This window comes from Varanus komodoensis, unplaced genomic scaffold (assembly GCF_004798865.1).
Source record: "Varanus komodoensis strain SLA01 unplaced genomic scaffold, ASM479886v1 scaffold36, whole genome shotgun sequence".
Lineage (NCBI taxonomy): Eukaryota > Metazoa > Chordata > Lepidosauria > Squamata > Varanidae > Varanus > Varanus komodoensis.
The window spans coordinates 108,729-129,507 of record NW_025335873.1 but is presented as its reverse complement, the minus strand read 5'-3'; the positions used below and the strand labels follow the sequence as shown (position 1 = coordinate 129,507).

Here is a 20,779-nt window from a genome sequence, read left to right as displayed (position 1 = left end):
TTTAGATATCGGCCTCTAAGCCCCTTCCAAGAGCACCGGCTGCACGTTACCACTTGGATCACCCGTTCTCGCTCGGGGAGGTGACCGTTTAATTGCAACAAGAATGTGAGCAGAATGAAAGAGATGGAACCACCATCACAGTGAAAGTACACAACCAGATATCGGATCACAGTAGTTTAAGTTTTTTTTTTTTTAAGAAAAAAAAACTGTCAAGGAAATTAAAGGCGATGGATGTGGTGCCTGTATGGCATTTGGCAAGCCAGCTTCTTGGTTCCGATTTTAGGAAATTACAAAAGAGAGCACAACACTGACTCTGGAGAAATGTTTCTTGCTGAAAATCTGGTACCAAGATTATCGATGCCGCTGTCAACTAAAAAACCCAAAACAATTCCCCCCCACGAAGTGCCTTCAAGAAGGGAACAGAGGCACAGGCGTAAAATGTTGACAGTTTTTAGCCCCCTGCCGAACCCACACGGAGTCCCCAGATTCTGAGATGCCGCGCCTGCCTTCCCCTCGTCTACCACTCCTTTTTCTTCTCGTCCATGGAGACGCCACCGGGGCCGAGCGCTACCACCAGGAGGAGGCCTCCGATCACGGACGTGGTTTGGAAGAAGTCATACTTGAGGAAGTCGTGCATGGGCTTGTAGGCCGGGATGGTCCAGAAGGCGTTGAAATAGATGTTGATGGCAAACAGCCAGATCACCAAGGTCAGGGCGGCCAGCTTGGTCTTGAAGCCCACGGCCACGAGGATGATCAAGGCCGTGCCCACCATGTTCTGGAGGATCTGTAGCCACGGGCAGAGGGGGAGATGGGACACAGGCTCCACATTAGTGGCAGGCTGAGCTGCAGCAAGCCTGGCTTGGACAGATCCTGGCACTTCTTTGTTAGCAGGGATGTCGAAGGGATCTGCCACCCTGCACAGACTTCCTCTGAGCCTAGCCTGGGGCGAGGACAGTCAATTTTCCCAGCAGTAATGCCCTGTTCCTTCATGTATGGAAAAACAGTTTGGGTGGCTTGGCTAGAATGGGCAGTACAGGCCCTCTGGCTTCAGCAAGCACCAGCTTGTGGTGGAAGTGAAAACTGCTACAGCTGCTTCGTTGGCCTGCCCACCGTTTTGACCAAGGGAGCCTGCTTCGATAAGCACCTGCGGCTCAGGTGTCATGGCACTGGCACAGTTAGGCAGGCACGTGGCAGATGGAACGGGTGCCACAGCTGCCCCAACACCCGGAGACCCTTAGGAGGATGGCTGGGGAGGGCACAGGCCAGCTGCCGAGAAGCCAGACCCCAGAACCGGGGCAAAAGCAAACAAAGGCCTCCTAGAGAACTTCTGGCGGAGGGGGAACACCGCACCACACCTATTCAAGCACGTTTGTGCACCTATCTCCACCTGAGCTGGAAGCAACACGCAGCCCCCATCCTTCCAATATTCCTGTACTGCACTGCAATGAATACCAATATTCAGTGTGTTATATACCGCCCTGCCCATTTCGAGGAGCTCAGGGTAGCTTACTGGCCCAAAGCCACTCAGTGGGCTCCATGGCTGCGTGGAGACTAGTGCCCAGACCTCCTGAGTCGCAGTCCCACCCTCTTAACCACTACACCACACTGCCATGTGCGCCTGCCTGAAATCCTGGAGAGCCGCTGCCGCCAGTCAGTGTTGACAATACTGGTCTAGATGGCTTCAGGCTCAGCTTCCACGATTGTTGCCTCCTATTCCCTCGCTAGTTCAAATAGCTTCATCCGTTTTCTTAAAGCTAGAAGCCTTTAACGTTTGGAGTACTTACCGAAAAGAAGCTAACATCAAAATGCAGCAACGTCATGAACATGAGGACTAGGAGCACCCGTCCACCCAGCTGCATGTACTGCTTCGGAGAGCTTTCCCGCATGGTAGGCACACCCGCAAACATGCTTTTCCCCTCCGACCGCGATTCGGCCAGCAGCAGCAGCAAACCACCCCCGAGAGCAAGGTTTCTGCAAAAGGGGACACGGACATTACTTCCCACTGCCAGCAGCAAAACAAAATCAAAGCCCCATCCCAAACACCTGTCCAGGGCGACCGGGTTAAGGGCATGGCCTTATGCATGTGTCAACAACACAAAGTGCGACAATTGCATGCTGGCTGGAGCATGCTGGGAGCGGCTCAATTTTGCTGTGCCGAAACATGCAAGTGCTTAGTAAGGCATTCTGGGCAGGACTGGCGTTCAGGGTAGGCATGGCTGGGCCAGGCCCAGGTGGGCAGGACAGGCAGGGGCCCACGCATGAAAGGCCCTGGACTTGCTTCTCCTTTTCCGCACCGCAACCTGTGCCTTTTGCTCCGGTGCAGACAATGGCGAGGAGGAGGGAATGCCAGGGCCACTGCCTTCCCAGACCCTGGGCCTGCCAAGCTGGCAAAGCGGGAGCTGTGATGGGAAAGAGGCCGTGAAGCAAGGGCTTCCGGTGGCCTTGTAGCGAGGAGGCCGACGCCCTGAGGGAGCAGGCCATGGAGGACATCTTGCCAGAGGGCGCTCCAAAACTACAGCCGCTGCCCCTCTGGGTTTTTCTGATGACAGTCCCGAGAGTAAAGGCGACCTGCGCTGGGTCCTTTGAAGCAACCCTGCAGAGGCTGACTGCAGGAGGCTGCTTGTATTGACTCTCCCACAGTCAAGGCCATGGTTAAAACGAAATAATAAACCCAAGCCAGAATAAAGGGTGATAAACATTAGACATACCTCATCAAAAACTTCAGGTCCCATAAAATGCTGTATGCAATTGTCTAGAAGGAAAACAGCCAAACAGGTTTGAAGCTGGAGACACGCAGGCAGCACTCTGTCCTCGCGCACATGTGCCTTTTCTGCCGAGGCCCAGGTGGCCTGAGCCAACTCCTCGCGGCACACGCTGCCTTTCATCCACTATCGGCCGTGCTGTTCCCTTTCCTCCCTGCTCCCGTCTCCCCATTTAGATCGTCAGCAGAAAGAGGTGCTGGTTCTGCTGATGGCATTCCGTGAACTTTACAATGCCGTGATCCCTCTGCGCGAGTGGCGTTATATCAGGTGGCAAATTCCACCCTCTGGGGTTCCTCCGGTGGCCAGGCCCCATCCTTTGGGCCCAACCACCAACCATGCAGTGGTTCTCAGGCTTTTCAGCCGTTTCCCCCAATATAAAAAGTCAGAACATCTCCAGGAAGGTTCAGCGACCCGCTGTAAGAGCTTGAAGCTCCAACAGGCTGGCAGTTTTGTCCCTGCTCCTTTTGCCTTCGGCTCCGTCTCCTGCCAGAAAGCAGCCCCTGCAAGCTGGAGTTCCACCAAGAGACGTTCCCCACCACTCCGTTACCCATAGAAATTGGGGGCAGAGGAGCAGGCACAGGAGGCATATTGCGGGAGAGATGAGGAGTAGAACTTCTGTGAAAAACAAGCCTTTCCTATCCTGTCCATGCAAGTGGAGTCAGCACTGACTGGAAGCTTCTAACGAGTCTACACCCCGGACACGAAGGGCCTGGTTCTGTCCTGCAGCACCTCCGGCCACCATTCCCTCTGGTAGCCAAGTCGTGCCCTGGCAAGCAGCATGATTTCTGCTTGTGGGGTGGGGAACTTCCTGGAGGAAGCACAGAAGTCGAATGCAGCCCCTTCCTCCAAACGGTCTGTTTACGTCTACAAGAATTCAGACCCGTGCTCATTTCTTACCTGCAATGCTATAATTCCAAACAACCCAAAACAGGCATACTGGACAAAGTTCCTACTCAATACTAGGATGCAGCCACCTGAAAAAGCCGAGGGGAAAAGGACAAGTTAACAGGACTCTTCAACCTGGTGGGGTTTTTTCTTTTTCTTGTAAACCGTCCTGAGATGCTTGCAGTGGACGGCCTAAAAAAGCTTTTCATAAATAAACAAACCTGGGGGCCGGGGCACATGGGTGCGTGTGGCCAGGACGATCCCAAGGCCCTACCCTGCAGGCTGGCATTGTTCCATCGACTCCTCTCCGCCCACCCTCGGCGCTCCTGGGTGGACCCGCTGCTTCCTCCAGCTTCGCTTTTACTGGTCCCCTTAAGGCAGCTTTTCCCAAATGGGTCAGACCAGGTTAGGAGCAATGTTGGGATACTGGGCACCAGGCTGGGGCAGGCAGCTTTAAGGTCCTCTGCACTCTTGCATGTGCACCGCTCCTTATTTAGTTTCCCGTTGTTTAATTGATTTTAGCTGGGCTTTTTTAGTATATTAATGTGGGGTTTGTTTTATTCTACTTATTCATTGTAAGCCTCCACCCCAGCCATTCTGTAGGGGATGGGATAGAAAAGTTTTTAATTAATAACTAAATAAAAATAAATGCTCCCCCTTGCTTTCCTGCATGTGTGGAACACCCACCCCTCCCTCCCCTCCCCAAAGCTCATGCTTCCCACAAAAACTCTTCTCCCGGCCCCTTGATGCTCTTCCTTCACGCTCGCCGGTTGCTCCCCAACTGCCGTGAAACTACCTTTCACCGCTGGCTAGTCTTGCTCATGATCTCTGTGTGACCAAAGCCAAAGTTTAGAAATGCCCTGCCCCACAGGCTTACCCACTGATTTGAGGGGTCTTTAGAATGTGGTCTCTCCCCGGACTATAATCTTCAAGATACTGAGACAGACTTGCCAGCCCGTGGCCACCAGAATCCAGGTTCCTTATACCTGAGCATGACCCAACATGAGCTGCTGGGCACCTGCAGCCTGGCTTAGGTTCTGGAGTGGCTCAAGTCAAACCTGGGTGCTTTCTTTTCCCATGAATGGGTCTAAAAATATAAGCGGGGCCCTGATCTGGCCAGGGCGACTTATTTTATATTGTTAATTTGTTTTATATTTTTAATGTATTATATTTTAATTTATGTTGTGAACCACCCCGAGGCTTCGGCGAATGGGGCGGCATAGAAATGTTTTAAATAAATAAATTAAATTAATGAATTGGACCCAGGCCCAGCTAGTCCAACATGGCGAAGCAGCTGCCCATGGGGAGTGCACAAGCAGGATGCAAAGCAGCACCCTCCCACCCATGTTCCCCAGCAACTCGTGTACCCAGGCGTGCTGCCTCTGATCTGGAAGCAGCACGGTGCCATGAGGACTAGTGGCCTTGATGACCTTCTCTCCCATGGATTTGTCTACCCACCTTCCAAAGCTGCCCTGACGGGTGGCGACGGACCCTCCTGCGCTACTTACTTAACTGTCCAAAGAGGTTGATGAACACGAAGACGGAGGCCAGGAAGTGGCCGCAGTTCCACGTGGCGTCTATGTAGTCCCTCTGCTCACTCCACTGGAACCACATGCGGATGCCGTCCTCGAGGAAGGTGCTGATCAAGCAGAGGTGGGCCACATGCGGGAGGTACTGCTTTGTCACGCGCAGGAACTGCCGAGGGGAAGGGGAAAGACATGCCGGGTGATGCCTGGGCGAGAAGCCCCACTTTCTGGTAGGGGTGGCTTCCTCCAAGGAGCCAAGGGCACACAACTTGGGCCCCCCAGACACTCGGGCTGCAGCTCCTACCGGCCCCGCCAGCACAGGGGATGGTCAAGCATCCCGGGAGTTGCAGACCTGGGGAGACCAAAGCTGCACTGGGAATGTGCCTCTTTCTAAAAAGCCTTCTTAAGACCAGCTGGGCACCGTAAATTAAATTATGCCAACCTTTCCCAGCCTACCCCCCCCCCCAGACATGTTGGAGTACAATTCCCATTATTAAAATTAAAATAACCCCCCCTGAAAATTGTATAAAACAGACATTAACATGTGAAACGTTTTGGGACAAAACACATGCTTCAGAATTTTAATTTTAATCTATGATATTGTTTTAAAAATGATGTTTGAGGTTTTAAATGTATATACATGTTGAGAAACTGGCTGCACTGCTTGGGGTCATGTGTGCCCCGGAGGGTTCCTGCTGCCGCCGAATCCCACCCAGCCCCACACGTGCGTCCATTTCCTAGCTGCCATGGGTACCTGGGGAGGGAAGGAAGCCTCAGCCGGCCCCGAACAGCTTGGAACTCTCTTCGCACACTGCTAACAGTGATAGGAAAGCGGCAGTCCCAGCTGGGTGGCCGAGACCCCCACGTGCAGCAACCTCCGGCAGCCCGCCCCCAACCCAGCGGAATTCGAGATGGGGGAGAGGTTCCACACGGCCAGGGGAACACTGCAGAGGTTTGAAAACAACAGCCTGAATGACTTAGAACGGCCTAGTCCAAGCTCAGACCTCAGTTTGCTCCACCTGACAAACCTGGAGAGGGTCTGGCAGGAAGGACGGGGAAACGCAGCAGGGCCCACGTGCGCCAAGCTGACAGAGACTTACCCAAGAAGATCCGCAGCTGTGATTGCCACAAAATGCATCTCCTCAGTGAGGGGATATTTACACAACCGACCAGCCCGTTTGTTTTTGCTTACATGACATTTGTGCCTCAATAAAACACAGTTTGCATTGTAACTGCATTGTGTACATCAGGGCTGGTGCCAAATGATGCTAATTACCTCTGCTTCAGTTCCAGGAAAAAATTGCAGGGGGGGGGGAGTGAATAATTCTGCAAGGAACTGTGTGTGTTTCTATACCTATTTTGATTTTTTTTAAAATCCACAAAATATACAGAATCCACTGGCTGGCTGGCTATATTCCTGAAGCAACCCAATGCATGTTTAGGCAAAAAAGACCTTTTTCTACCTAAATAGGATGGCATACTAAATTTGAGTATCTCAGCTCTGCTATTTCTTCACTAATTACAATATTTACCTTCCCTAGGAAAACAAGGATGTTTTCAATATTATGAAAAAAAAACCCTCTCTGCCAGAATTTGGAAAGCTCAGGGTCTTTCATGGTCTCCAGAGAAAACCATAAAGGAGAAGCAGAGGCTGCAGTGAGCAAAAATCTGGGCCCTCAGTTATCTTGAACTTCTGGGTGGCAGATTGGGATGAGGCACGGAAAGCTGAGCAATGTAAGCAAAGGAGCAAACAGAAAGCAACCATGCCAGAAAGTAACTTTTTTGATTGACTTTTCCCAAGCTGCTGAGCTCCGTGCTAGCTAAGGGCTGTGGCCCAGCACAGCCTGGATCATACCAGCTTGAGGAAAGCTGTTTAGCTTGAGCATACATTACTGTTATACTGTATTTACTCTGCAAATATTCTATTCAGCTTAAATTAGCATGCTTTCGTGGTTGGGTTAGCAAGTTAGTATGCATGTACTCAAGAAATCCAAATTGGGAAACTCAATTTAAAATAATGATTCCAGAAAGCAGCTGGTGTTTTTGGCAAGTTAAATTGCCCATTTAATATCACCTTCGTTTAAATCAGTACACCTTGCTGAATACACTTCAATTCATCTCGTTGTAGGCAGACACCTAAAGGAGGCCTGCCCACCAGAGAGTGATCCCAGCGGCGGGGAGATTTTAAATAATGCATCAAGATGCAAACTCTGTGCACGCATCTTTTAGGTTCTGGAACTCAAACAGTGCAAATGTTCCTCCTCCTCCTTGGACTTCTACCTGGCTGCTCAGCGCTATTTTATTCACCTGCCAAAACCAAATGGTAAAGCTCTTCTTGGACTGTCACAGTTAAGGTGCAAGTGTGTGAAAGGGGGTTGACTGTCTCCCCATGTAAAAACAAAGCACCTCTCTGCATAATGGAAAACAGCCCAGTCTTCTCCCCAACACGCTAGATTTCTATGTGCAGAGAGTCAAGCATATACATGCACACACGCACGCACCCATGCGCACACAGGGGCTCTTGCATCGTGAAAGGACACAGGAGCAGCTTTAGCATTAGGTGCCGCTGAAGGTGTACAGATGAAGGGATATCTTCACGATGCTTTATGAAGCACGGTTGCTGGTGAAGCCATCTGCAAGGGGAAGCTGGGCAAGTGGAAGCTACACTGTGAAGGCCAAATGAGCAGCCTTCCTCACCACCAGGCACCAACTCTTAACATCCCTCACATAAAAAGGTGGTAATTTCTGCAGCCTTCCAGGTAAAATGAAAGTGCTGAAATTGCCTCACACACACACACTGCAGAATATAAAGCAAGTGCATCAAATTCAGGTGTCCGTGCACACACACACACACACAAATTCATGACTCACACACAGAATTGTACTTGGAGACAGAACTAACCGAGGAGAGCTATGAGAAGAGAAAAACACAGAGTTTTTTCAGAGTTATGAAAGAGGAACGGCCTTGGTTCCCATTCTGCAATTTCTCTGGGACTGGAATTTCGCAAGAAATTTGATACAGAAACTGGCTTGGACTGCAAAATGCTTTTAATGTAATGTTTTTAAAATAATGGCGTGGTCATGGCCATCACAGATGCAAATACATACAGTGGGGCAGTGTTGTGCTTAAAGAGCTGTAGGGGAAGTGGGAGACCTTGGTTCTTGTTTCCATTCAGCCAGGGAGCTCATTGAGAGACTCTGAGCCAGTCAGGACTCTCAGCCTAAGCTCTACCTCACAGGGTTGTTGTAAAGCTAATTGGGGAGGAAGAGAACCATGTGAAGCACCTTAGATCCTTGCAAGAGAAAAACAGAAGGTTATAATAGGGATCACAAATATAGAAAATAAAATCATGCCAGAACTGATTAAGAACTTGTCGAGATTAACTTTGAATTCTAGCAGCTTTTGGCTTTCTAGAAAGCCATTTCTTCAGATATGTGAAGAGACCACTTAGAAAACCTTGTCAGTAGCATGGTTTTCCTGCACATGAGAAAGGGATATATTTTCCCACTGCAGCTTCGGTGCCAAAGAACCCACTGAGACACTGAATGGACTACCTGTGGGGAAGACACATTAAGGAAATTAAAGTATTAGATTGGAGAGGGCTGCTTCCTCTAAGGGAAGCCAGGTCATTAACTCCAGACAGCAGAAGGACTTCATGCCAACAGCCCGGCTGCTAAAGAGGTTAGAAAAACGGTATGCCAAGCCCTGCAGTGGGAAGAGCATTAGAAGTGGGGCAGATTTAACTGTCTAAGAGCAACAGGACTACCTGGGAAGCACCATGACGGATCTGGTTCAGACTGCCCAGTCCTCTGGGGTCAGCCTGGAGTGGCCCTCTCAGCCAGGCCAGACCGATTCCCGCTTAGCCGGCCCCCAGCCCCTTTTCCAATGCAGATGACCTGACGGGGGTCACTTCCCTTACCCTGGAAGCGAGGAAGAGGGAAGCAGGCCTGTGCAGAGAATGTGCAAGTCTCCTCCAGTGTGGGCACCCAGGTGTGGTTCCCACCCCCCATTTTACCAAAGACGGGGGGGGGGGTCTCAGAGCCTGTGCTAGCTAGACAGTAATTTCTCCTTTTGCATTGATCTGCTGTTTTGAAGTGCTTATTACGCCATGCTCAGAAATCGATTTCCCCCTTTAAACTGCTTACTGTTTTGTATCCAGAATTCAACCAACCTTTTCCCCATTCTGTCCTTTTCCCTGAATCCTTATTAAATCTTTTGGTGTTTTCCTGGAGTTTTCTATGCAGCCTTTCCCCATTCTAAAAGGTTAAGATGCCACTCCTGTGACTGAGTTACTGGTAAAACAGGCTGGCATTCTGGGAATTTGGCCCAGTCCATGGGATTCAACCCCATTCTCCAAAGCGGCATCTGGCCCTTGGGCTGAAATAGGGTCAGTCTGTACCTTGAATGTGCAACTGTTCGCCCCACTCCTAACAGGGCAGGAGGTGATGTGGCTGAATCTCTTAGGAACTCAGTAAAGCATCTGAGAAAAAAATCCTAACAGATGAACCACTGGTTTAACCTGGCAAGAGCCACCCCAGATCCATAATTATCCTGGCTTATCCCATGTGGGCTTGCCTGAGACTAGTTTTGCAAGGCCATGTGGAATAAATAATCAAGTCAGGAGCCAACAGAGGCCTGGGTAACCCTTCTGCAAACACATTCTCTGTTCCAAATGCAGGTGTTTCTCATCCCTTTATACCACTCCCTTAGTTAGCTCCTACAATAACTCAGCAGGCAAGCAATTTTTGAGGAAAAGCAAATTACTCATTACCATTTTCAATTATAGATATTACTTCCAGGACTGGCTTTCTTACACACAGAAATCCAAAAAAGGCAAACAGTGGGGCAGGGCTGGGGGGTAGGAAAGCGTGTGCTATTTTGCTGAAATTTCACTTAGCACCTAGCTTTCTTAGTTGCATCAAGTAGCACTTGACAGCTAACTCTCCTGGAGCCTGCCATAGCTAGGACTGTATGTGCTGTAATTAGTGTCAGCACAGAATGTCGCATAAAGCAGAGAATTCAGTTTTGAAGGATCTCTGCCATCTTTATTTTTAAAAGGAGAAAGTTTCTTGCTGCAAAAATTATGGCTGTAAAAATATGCTTCAAAGCATGTCGGCCACATCTGCTGAAATCTCAAGACATCAGACATGGCTGAAAAAGATTCTCAGTAGTTGGGGAATAGCTTCAGTTCCACATGAATAGCAAAACTGGATTAAACTATTCCTGCAATGTTTCCATCAAATAAGAGAAGAGATCAATGTTCCCATTATTTGCATATTTCTACCAAGCGTGCAAAATGTCTGCATTTCAACCTCTTCTGCACTCCAGCCTTTTCGAACTTGGGGAAAACTGTGTAAACGCCGGGAAACCTCCAAATGGCCAGTCACTGCGGGGAAGGAGCCTTGGCCAGGCGGAAAACCCCAGAGCCTTGTATGGGGACACCCAGAGGGGTAGATTTGACACCCGCACCTGAGGTTCTTGCCTCCCTTATTTATATAGATCTCGTATTGGGCCTTTTGGGTGCAGTTTTTGTTTGCTTGTTTAAGATGGAAACCTCAATTACTTCTGAGAGGGGATCCAAAATTATAATCATCAGCAGTAACCGTAAAATCCTTTCTAGAAACACAGTATGAAGAGCACTGTCTTTCCCCAGGTCGCCTGGGTATATCAAAGGACATGAGTGGGGAGAAGAAATCTGCTGGCAGCCCCAAACAACAGCTGGTTACCAAAGCTAGTAAGATCCAGAAACTCCTATCAGAACACATCTGCCCAACCTTGGCAAGAGACTTCCCTTCTAAGTATTTTAGCTTATCACAATCCATGACCAGGCAGCACAAATCAGACCACAATCACCAACCAATCCAAATATTTTCATTAGCATGCATGGTTTTATCCCATCACCCACCTAAACAAGCTTCAATTAAGCCCCAGATTAGATGCTTTTCAGGAACAGGTTTGGACAACTGACATTTGTGTATTACACGCATGAAACTTGCTGCTGAGTACATTAAAGTGGTTTTGCATTGCAACAGCTTAGGTAATAGTGATTATCTGGTAAAAACTGAACAGTTTGGTTTGCTATTAAATGGTAAGGCACTTGCAGAACACTCAAAGAACATGTGGAGACACAAACTGCCATTGGAATCACTAGAATTCAGGGTTGATGTAAACACCAGGGCTAAATTACAGTCCATTACAATTGTGCTTAATTTGTGCATGGCCCTTTTTTAACATGACAAGGTGCTTCTGAAATGCAAAGAAGCAACCAGGAAGGAGGCTATTAACCCTTTATTTAAGCTGCACCACAGAAAGGGGCTCTGCTCTGCCTCCATGCAGTTGTTTCATAGAATAGTGGAACGGCCATGAAGGCCACCAGGTCCATCCAATCCCCTGCTGGTGCAGGTCACAATTTACACCATCCCACTCAGATGGCTGTCCGGTTTCTTTTTGCGTGTCTCTAGTGTGGGAGAGCCTACAACCTCTCTAGACAACTGGTCCCATTGCTCTGACAGTAGGGACACTCTGGTATTACTGAGATGAGATCTTGACCTTCTTTGTGACTCTGAAAAGTATAAATCGCACCACTGAGTTTTGACCAGGCGTTAGCAGCAAAATACTACAGGACAAGACAGGCATTTAGTGCCCTCTCCTCCTGCACCCTCCCCCCCGGAGTGACCCTTTCACACTAGAAAAGGAATGGTGCTACAGGTACATGCATCTCCATGTGAAACAGCAAAACTTCAATGCAATTAGTCTAGTCTCTGTAAATTAAGGTAGCTTAATAAACAGTAAACCTGAATTGGAGTCCAATGTGTGCTGAGTGCTCCTGGTATTGTCACCAAGGCCTCAAGCAGTGCTCTTGAGTTGTATCCGATGTTAGTCCCAGGTCCTGCTCATTTCTGGGGGGCAATCTCTAAGCAGGACTAACATTGGATACAACTTCTTGACGCAACTCTTGTCTTCAAGTATTTGAATCTTACTAAACTATTTGGCTGAGTACCATCTGCCTCTTTATTCTCCATTGATAAAAAATGCTGAGAACTGTTTATTTCACAAAAAACAAAACCTGAACATCCAGGTCGGGGGTCTGGAAGAAGGGGCAGGGTGCTACGGACTCCTTCATGTACCTATCTAGGGGCACCATCCTTCAGACCCTCAACCTTGGCACAGGAGCCACGAGGTTTTTCAAGACTGCACTCTGACCGGGTAACTGGACTTGGAGTTCTGCCCCGCTTGCAGCCAGTGCAGGAAGAACCAGCTTCTCTCTGAAGCTGGAAAGGTGTCCTCAAACAGCGTGTTTCAGTAGTGCAGAGGAGACTGGAGTGGGTGGGTGGGATACAAGTTACCCCGAGGCCTCCCAAGCCTCTTTCCCACCTTTTCCAAAATGGAGAAAAGTCCATTTGGTGAGAAGGCTAGTTGGATAGCCACAGAGAGGCACCGATTGCCCGACTGCTCCTCCCATTCTGCACAGAAGTAGCGTAAAAACCTGAGTCTCGGGGCTTACAACCGTTGCAACAGGGCTGTGCACTACAACTAATTCCTCAAGGCAGCACACCAGGTAAAACTCACACAGTGTGGATACAATAAAAAGATGAAAGCATATTTGAATTACCCTCCACAAAAGCAGAGATAGCCAATTAAAATAATTACAAATCAAGCTTACCAATAAACGCCTACTTAAGAAGAGACTAATGAAAATAGGACTTTCCTGAAAACATGCAAATGAAGAGTCTGATATACTCCTGGAGGAAATTATTTCTTCATTTATTTATTTTCTATGCAGCCCAATAGCCAAAGCTGTCAAGATTCCAATTTCTTTGGAAATTGATTCCAGAGATGCAGGCCACTGCTGGGAAGGCCTCCTTACTAACCTGACTACTGTTAATGGTAGGCAGGTGAGAAGGGGATCCTTTGATTAAATCAGAATGCCAGCATCATGGTACAGACTTATGGCTCTGTGTGGCAGGTAAAAATCCCACCAATTTAACTGCATCACTTGTGCTTGTGTACCCAAAGGCAACGCTGCCACAACGATCAGTGTACTTCACCTTGTTCCCATGCAGTAAGAGGGCAAAGACTGACAGCAATAAATTAAGCTGCACCTGGATTTAATAGGTAATATGTAGAAAGACACATCCCTATTTCTATTACCCTGCTGCCAGGGAATCACGATACTTTATTTTAAATTCAAAATCTGTACAAACAAAAAATACGGCTATTTTTAGTGAAAGTTATTCTGGAGAGGGCAAGAAATACCTCCTGCCAGACAATGCACCTTTCAAAAGGCGTGTTTAAGAGCCAACCAGTATAAACAGCTTCACGGGGACAAGCAAACAGATACAACCACATATGTTAATTACTCTTTAAGGAGAGACTTATAAAACTGGGCAGAAGAGGGAGATGCAGAACTTCAGGTGCCCCCCCCGAGCTGAACAGATCTGTTGCAGAAATGCAAAAATGCTTGCATCTACTCCACTAAAAAGTCCAAGGCATTTGCTTGCACTACAATCTACTATAGATGAACAGTATCTTATCTCTCCAACTGGGGCCAGCCCTGTCATAAGGAATGAGGCAACTACCTCAAGTGCCAGCTTTGGGGGAGGGAGCCAGCTAGATAGTCCTCCTGAGTCCATCAGGTTTTCTTTTGGAGGACAGACAGCACCCCAAGTCACCCCAAGTTAGCATTCACCCTATCACATCAGCCTTCCAGTTGTGGAACGGAGCGGGTGCAGAAGTGCCGTCTAATCCTTGATCACAGGCAGCAAAGTATCTTGGGTCAGCCCTGTCTCCATCTTTTCAGCACAGCAACAGAGGAAAATACTATCTGTGACCTGGGGGTAACAAATGAAGGAAAGGGAAAGAGATCACCCCTGCAACAAGAAATACACATGGGCAAATACAACTTCTTTATGTAGGGGAAGAGTAATGTGGTGCTGAAGGGCTTTGGAAGAAGCAGAGAGCAGATGGCAGCAGGGGAAGGAAAACAAGCAGTTCTTTCAATTAGTGCAAGGACAATACAATTGGAAAGCAAAGCTTGGGAGCAAGGGTAAATCCAGGATTGAGGGAAGAGGGAGGCAGACCTTTGGGAAGTTTTATGAGGTAGTCAACTGGCAGACCAAGGACCACACAGAGGCTTCAGCCTATCTGCAGGAGCCCTCGGCAAACCCTCAGTTCAAACTTTGGCAAGCCTTTCTGTCCCTCCCTTGCAGCAGCATAAGGAAAAGAAAGAAAAGTGGTCAAGGATCTGGAAAAGGTTCCCAATCCCCGCTTCAAGGGTAAGAGGCATCAGCATAACCTGCACAAGTCCTCAGACCTAGCCGGCTCACCTCCCACTCTGCACACCCCCTTTACCCTCTCCAAGGCTCGTTTGTGACCTGGGGATGGCGGCTGGCACAGTCCTTTCCAAGTTAATAGCCGTGCAGTCAGAGGACTGCCTGTTTACAAAGAAAAAAGACCTTTTTCCTGTCTAAACATGCATAGGACAACATTTTCAGTAAATTCAGAGGCAAGCCAGGGTTTTTCCTGGAGCACTGCAAGCCACTCAGCTTGTGCCCCACATTCCTTACAATATGACCCTAAGCAGAAGTAAATCCTACTGCCCCAGTGTTGCTCACGGTGCCACGAGCACGCTTAGGATCACTTCTGCAAGGGGCTATACTGCCACATCACAGAAAGCTGTCAGCTGCCAATCAAGCCACCAGCTCCAATCACCCAAGTTTTAAATACTCCATCTGCTGAGGCAACTAAGGTCACCGTTACCACTGCCGGGTCTCAGATGGCTTTTTATGCTGGGGTAAGTCAAGGTCAAACAAAGGACCGCACGGTGCCCACTGAAGTTAGTGCCCTGGAATAGAAGAACTGCAGGGTGTGTAGCCTGTGAGAATGGTGCTTTGCGCATCAGAGACTGGATATGTGAAGCAGCTTGAAGTGTTGCCTGTCGGAGCCATATGGTTTACAGCAGCGTGCCAGACAAGTCTCCTGGTAGATAAACCGCTACCAGGACAGTTTACAACAGATGATGAGCTAATCTAGGGATTGCCTTTTCCATTGTTCAAGTCCTCGGAAACACAAGTGTGTGCCTCTCCACTAACTGCAACTGGCGGCACCCATTGTTCTGACCAATTTGAACCCCGTCCGAATGTTTTGTTTCTTAAAAGGACAAACAGACACACAACAGCTTTGTTTTTAAACCGATCCAGGATGCTGAAAGAGGGCTTGTGGCAGGGAAATCGGAGTTTCATTCATTCAGGAAGAGGAAGGATAAGGAGGAAAGTTGCTTGCCGGTCTTCTGATCCAGGAGGTAATATGGACCATAAGAAGAGGCATGCTGGGACAGATGCAGGTCTGTGCAGGCTCTGTTCACACCATGGCCAACCAGCTGCCCAGACCAACAGCACCCTCCTGCCCATGCGCCCCAGCAACCGGTGCACACAGGCACACTGCTTCCGACAGCCATCGGTCCCTGATGGTCTTCCCCTCCACGCATTTGCCCAGTCCTCTTTTAAAGCTGCCAAATGGACGGCTGGCGCTCCCTCCTGCAAGCTGCACTCTTTTGTCTAAGAGCGATCCTCTCCTCGCACACGAGCCGAGCCGGCTACAACCACACAGGGGCAGATGCTCCTCATACGCCCAACGGCTTCAGTCGCTCTCTCCTCCCATTTTGCCCAAGAGTTTTGCAATATCATAAACTTAGAGGAAATGCCACCCTACATTTGATACCCTGATGTTGTTGTTTTTATTATCTCCAAAAATGTGGAAAGACAATTGCTCTTCTGGTTGCTTTCACTAAAGAGTGGGGGGGCAGTTCTCTGAGCCCCCTTCTGAAAACTCGAGGATAAAAGAACACCAACAACACAACCCTACATCTGTTTGGACAGAAAAAAAAACCCTGCACTTCCCAGCATTCCCCGGCACTCATGAATGATTTTTGTAGGACTTTTTGTGTTTAAACATGCATAAGATTGCACCCTAAATGACTGGGGTAAGGGGATACTATACCATACCCCACATTCCAGAATCTTATGGTTAGAAACCCCACATTTTCTCTCCCCACATACACAGTTTCTAAACTCTAACACTGATATTGTAGGGGATTCTTTAGGCTCTCTAAAGAAACTAATTCACCATTTTCTGGAAATTGCGAAACAATTCATTCCTTCCAAAGATGCCTTCTACTGATTGTAGGACAAAGAGCGCAGGAAACACAGAGCTTCCCTGAATACAGATTACTAAGAACTGTCCCCACGACCCTTACAATCATGCCTTTTAAACCCCAGAATCCAGTAAGGCAACACTGGCGGCGAGAGAGATAAGAAAATGATTTTCTCTCCCATAACTACCTAGACTTACGTCTCTTTGAGGGAAAGGGAAAATATGCACCAGGCTGATTAAAGCACTGAAGGGCTTGGCTGTTCATGAAAACTAATCGAACCAAGCTCCAATTACGATAGGGACAAAAGTTAAGAAAGTCGAAAGGGGAGTCTAAGCCTCATTGCCCCTCTTCACTGCGACACCACACTGGCTTCCCTTTCTGTGCATGTATATACTGGGGAAAGGAGACATGGAAGCCCCATGAGGAGAACCCCACTAAGCGAGCTCCCCCGCCCCTTCAGCATCTGAATTTTTCTGTAGTTTCAAATGCGATTTTAATTGTGCTTTTAATATTTATAAAGAAAGCGTTCGGGGGTTTCCCTAATATTTGGTATCGAAATGAATGCGATAGATTTTGGATTAAAGCACTGCGAGGTGCTTCGAGCACCTTTTTGGGAGGGGGCCGGAAAGATAGGGGATACATGAAATCTCATGTCTCTATATATAGATGTATGTGCCTGATGGATCACCCAATTTTTGCGGGGCGGAAAAAAGCGGCACAGCTCTGATTCCCGGGGGGGGGGGGAGCGGGAGATCCCCGATGCCGGGGGCAAATTATCGCCCAGGGGCATTTCCCTCCTTTCCCCTTCCTCCCCTGCCCCCTCCCCACTTTGCAAGAAAGACGGGCGCCCCCGGCGCCCCCCCCCCCCGCGATCCCGCCCGCGGGGGGCCTCCGCCGGGCGCGGGCGCGGGCGCGGGCAGGGCGGCAATGCACACCCACCTGGTCGGCGAAGTCCTCGGCGGTGCTCATCAGGTCGCTCTGCCCCATGGCTGCCAGCTGGGCGCTGCGGATGTGGCCGGGCCGGGCGAGGGAGGAGCGGGCGCTCGGCTGAGCTGGGTGGGCGCTCGGCTCGCACGCCCCCAGACCCTCTAGCGCCGCGGGCTGCGATTGCGAGCCTGCACAGGAAGTCGCTGGGCCGCCGCCGCCGCTGCCCTCGCCTCCGACTGCCACGTAGGCCGAGCCTTAAAGGAGCCTCGCCTCGCCTCGCCTCGCCTCGCCCGCCTCGCCTGGGCGGGCGGAGGGCGCGCGAGCCCCGCGGCAGCAGCAGCCCCGCCGGCCTGCGAGACGCCGCCCGGCCGCTCGCGGGGGTCACCCGGCCGCCCCCGCAAAGGAGGACACGCATCCCCGACGGGGGGGCGGGGCGGCGCCGGCTCTGCGGGCGATTCACACGTGCCGGTTCGCGTGACATGGCTCCGGCTGGCCGGGGCACGCTGCTCGGACGGACGCGCGGCCTCGACGGTTTAGGGCTTCGCGTCGGGTTTTCAGAGGCGGCGTGTTGGCCTGTCGTGCACGTGCGAACGTACTCTGAGACACAGGCGTGCTACTGAGAAAGGCTGATTTAAAAAAAAATGAGGGAAGGAGGCAGCAGTTTGCTGGACGTCTGCACCTGCTCGCTTGCGAGGCACGGCCTCAATATTTAGAAAGATTGAATTGGTAAATATAAATATTCAAAGGGAAACATCGATTTGCATAAAATTTGCCCATGCTACTGTATCCTTAGACATAATATGTATAAAAGTTGCTTTTAAAAAGGAGACGCTCCGGTTCGCATGTGTTAACTTAGTATTAAACGGGCGAACAAGTTAGAAAGATGGAATAGAATTTCAGTACATTTTAAAGGAAGGCATCCATTTGTATGCTAGCTGAGTAGGCATAGACATATTTAGAAAGATTTCTGACCATAATTCCTTATTTAAAAAAATAAAGGTGCAGCCAGTCGTGTGTGTGTGTGTGTGTGTGTGTGTGTGCGTGTGGACAGAAGGCAGGCCTACAACGCCCAGCCATGGAGAGGAGGGTACCCTAAGACGACTTCTATTCCCAAAGTTTGACTTTTTCCAAGTGTGTAACGCCCACCAAATTACTGCTACAAGCTTATTCAACACTCTCCAAGTCAGGATTTATCCTTGCAGAAGACGGTCAGCAAGAGCTGCACTTCCAGCCATCCTTTCATCTTCAGTAACGCCTCCCCCCAATTTTCCTGCCACGAAAGCTCAGCTGAGCAGACCCCAGCGCTGGAATCCCCCGGGAAGAAATGGGTGTTGGCAGTGGCACGTTTCTAGTCCTCAAGAGGGACAAGTGACATTCCCGTTTGAGGATTTGACCCCTATGGGGCTTAGCGATTTTTGCATGTTTACGTGGGCGAGGAGGACTTCCTTCCCCACGCAGGTCATCACTGCCCTTTGCCTCCCGTTTCTTAGCCTCTCTCCCTGAGGGAAGGCGGGCGCCTGCCCGCACCTGCGCCCGGGCAGACGCGGGCATCCCGGTTTGCGGGAGCCTCCGCTCCCGTCTGCCTTTGCCCCCAGCAGCCCGGCCGCCTCCCCAGCCGGGGTCCTGCTCCGCGGGGGCTCTAAATGGCCGGCCCGGGTGCCCCGAGCCCGGCAGGGCAGCGCAGGGCAGGCCCGGCCACGCGGAAGGCCGCTCAACGAGAGGGGGAGGGGCGGGAGCGGCGCTTTCCCGCCTTCCCTGGGTGGGGGAGGGGCGGCGCCGTTGCTCCTGCCTGCCGCCCCTCCCCCGCCGCCGCCGCCGCCGCCGGGCCATGGAGAAGTACGAGGTGCGGGAGGGGCGCGCGGGGGCCCTCTCATTTCTGGAGGGAGGAGGTAGCCCCTCTTTGCGTCAGCTGGTGGGCGGAGGTTGGTTGTGCGCACACACACACACACACACACACACAGAGTTAGGGAGAGGGGGCGCTCTTTGGGGCGGACAGGGTCTTTTCCAGTGTGGGGGGGGGCACCTCTGCTGCTTGCACGTCCCCGTGGGGGGGTGTTAGGGTTGTTCTGCTTTTCGTTCCTATAGATTAAGGCACAATCCTGTGTCTGTTCAAGCAGAACAAAGTCCTACCCCCTGAAGAGTATATATATTTTTAATAATTTTTAAAAAGCCCATCACTTCCTTTCTGGTTAGTACGCTTTTCCTTTTCCTATATCCCATGCAGTTTCCGCGTCTTTTCCCGCTCGAGCATGCATTGGAAAGGCAAAATAAACAGAACAGAGAGGCGCGATTAGGAGGGCGATCCTGTGCAGGTTTAGGCGGAGCGAGGTACTACAAATCTCAGCATGCCCCAGCCACCAATCCCCCTCCCCGTGAGGTTGCTGCGGTTTCTGTTTTGGACTATTCTGCACCGCTTCTCGAGGTGCAGCTGGGACCTGCCCGCCTGCCGCTTCCCCAGGTGCGACACGTGCCATCCTATGCGAGCGGGCCTGGCTGGGGCATTCTGGCAGCTGCAGGTCCCTTTCTGCCTGCGCATGCCTAAGTTTGTGCCCTTCCCTGTATTTTTCTTTCATTGCTTTTTCCCCGTTGCTTTTCATTGCTTTCATTCCTTTTACACCTCATTTTTTTTTCCAAACTACCCTTGGTTTAGGACAAGGGGCTTACAATGTGTGAGTGTCTATTGCACCATTACTTGATAGGAAGTTGAAAATGGATCATTAATGAACGCCTCGTGGCCATTATTTTATCAAATATTTCCCGTTGGCTTTGGGCACGTATGGGGAACAAAATAATAAACAGTGGTCATAGAACAGAACAACAAGCCTCTTGCTGTCTCCACAACCTTCCTTCTACTTTAAACCTGTATATTTCAAAGCAGGAGCACTTCAGGTTAGTTCAAAATATATACATTTCTGACTTCAGTTGTATACTTGCATGCACACACACATTCAAGAGTAGCATAATCATAATGGCACACTTCATATTTGTACTACTTGACAAAGATAAAGGAATAGTCTTCATAATTATGAATAATTTGCAGGCCAAGCTGGTCTTCACATTGGAAGACATGCCAGAATTTCTGCCCAGGTGGTATTGCCTTTTGGTCCTGGAGGGATTTTGCCTGCATCTTGCATGGACCACAAAACCAGTTTGCCCTTGAGAGGGAGAAATAGCCAATGGGCATTCTGAGACTAACATAGCTGTGTGATGTATATGTTTTGAAAATATTTTGTCTCATCGTCCTATAACAGCTCAATTTAGATAGTGTGGTTATTAAAGTATAAGCTGTAGTTATCCAAATCAGCTCACTCAGCCAGTCAGCGGACCTCACAGTAGGACCTATACAACAACCGACATGGGCAAATAAAATACCAAGTCCTTCCTTGACTTAAAATCCTAAATACTTGAAATAAAATCCTAAAACACAGGTCAGATATCTTTTGTCACTACCAACAAGAAACAAATAAGCCTATTTTAAACCCATCGTCATTGCGCTCAGAATATTTGGCCACAATTTCTGTAAGAC

At 49.7% G+C, this 20,779-nt stretch overlaps 2 protein-coding genes across 2 annotated transcripts in view; one reads left to right on the top strand and one right to left on the bottom strand.

Moving 5' to 3' along the window:
* Positions 1 to 161: 161 nt before the first annotated feature.
* SURF4 (surfeit 4) lies at positions 162 to 17,460 on the bottom strand. Its single transcript, XM_044440063.1, has 6 exons — positions 17,266 to 17,460; positions 5,156 to 5,342; positions 3,660 to 3,736; positions 2,709 to 2,752; positions 1,785 to 1,971; positions 162 to 784 (listed from the first exon to the last, which is right to left on the bottom strand). The coding sequence occupies exons 1-6, from the start codon at positions 17,311 to 17,313 to the stop codon at positions 518 to 520; spliced, it is 810 nt and encodes a 269-aa protein (XP_044295998.1). The 5' UTR covers positions 17,314 to 17,460; the 3' UTR covers positions 162 to 517.
* Positions 17,461 to 19,081: 1,621 nt separating this feature from the next.
* Positions 19,082 to 20,779, top strand: part of STKLD1 (serine/threonine kinase like domain containing 1) — a 19,537-nt gene continuing 17,839 nt past the window's right edge. The window contains exon 1 of the mRNA XM_044439707.1: positions 19,082 to 19,175. Within this exon, the coding sequence (XP_044295642.1) occupies positions 19,082 to 19,175 (94 nt within the window). The remainder of the gene's footprint in view (positions 19,176 to 20,779) is intronic.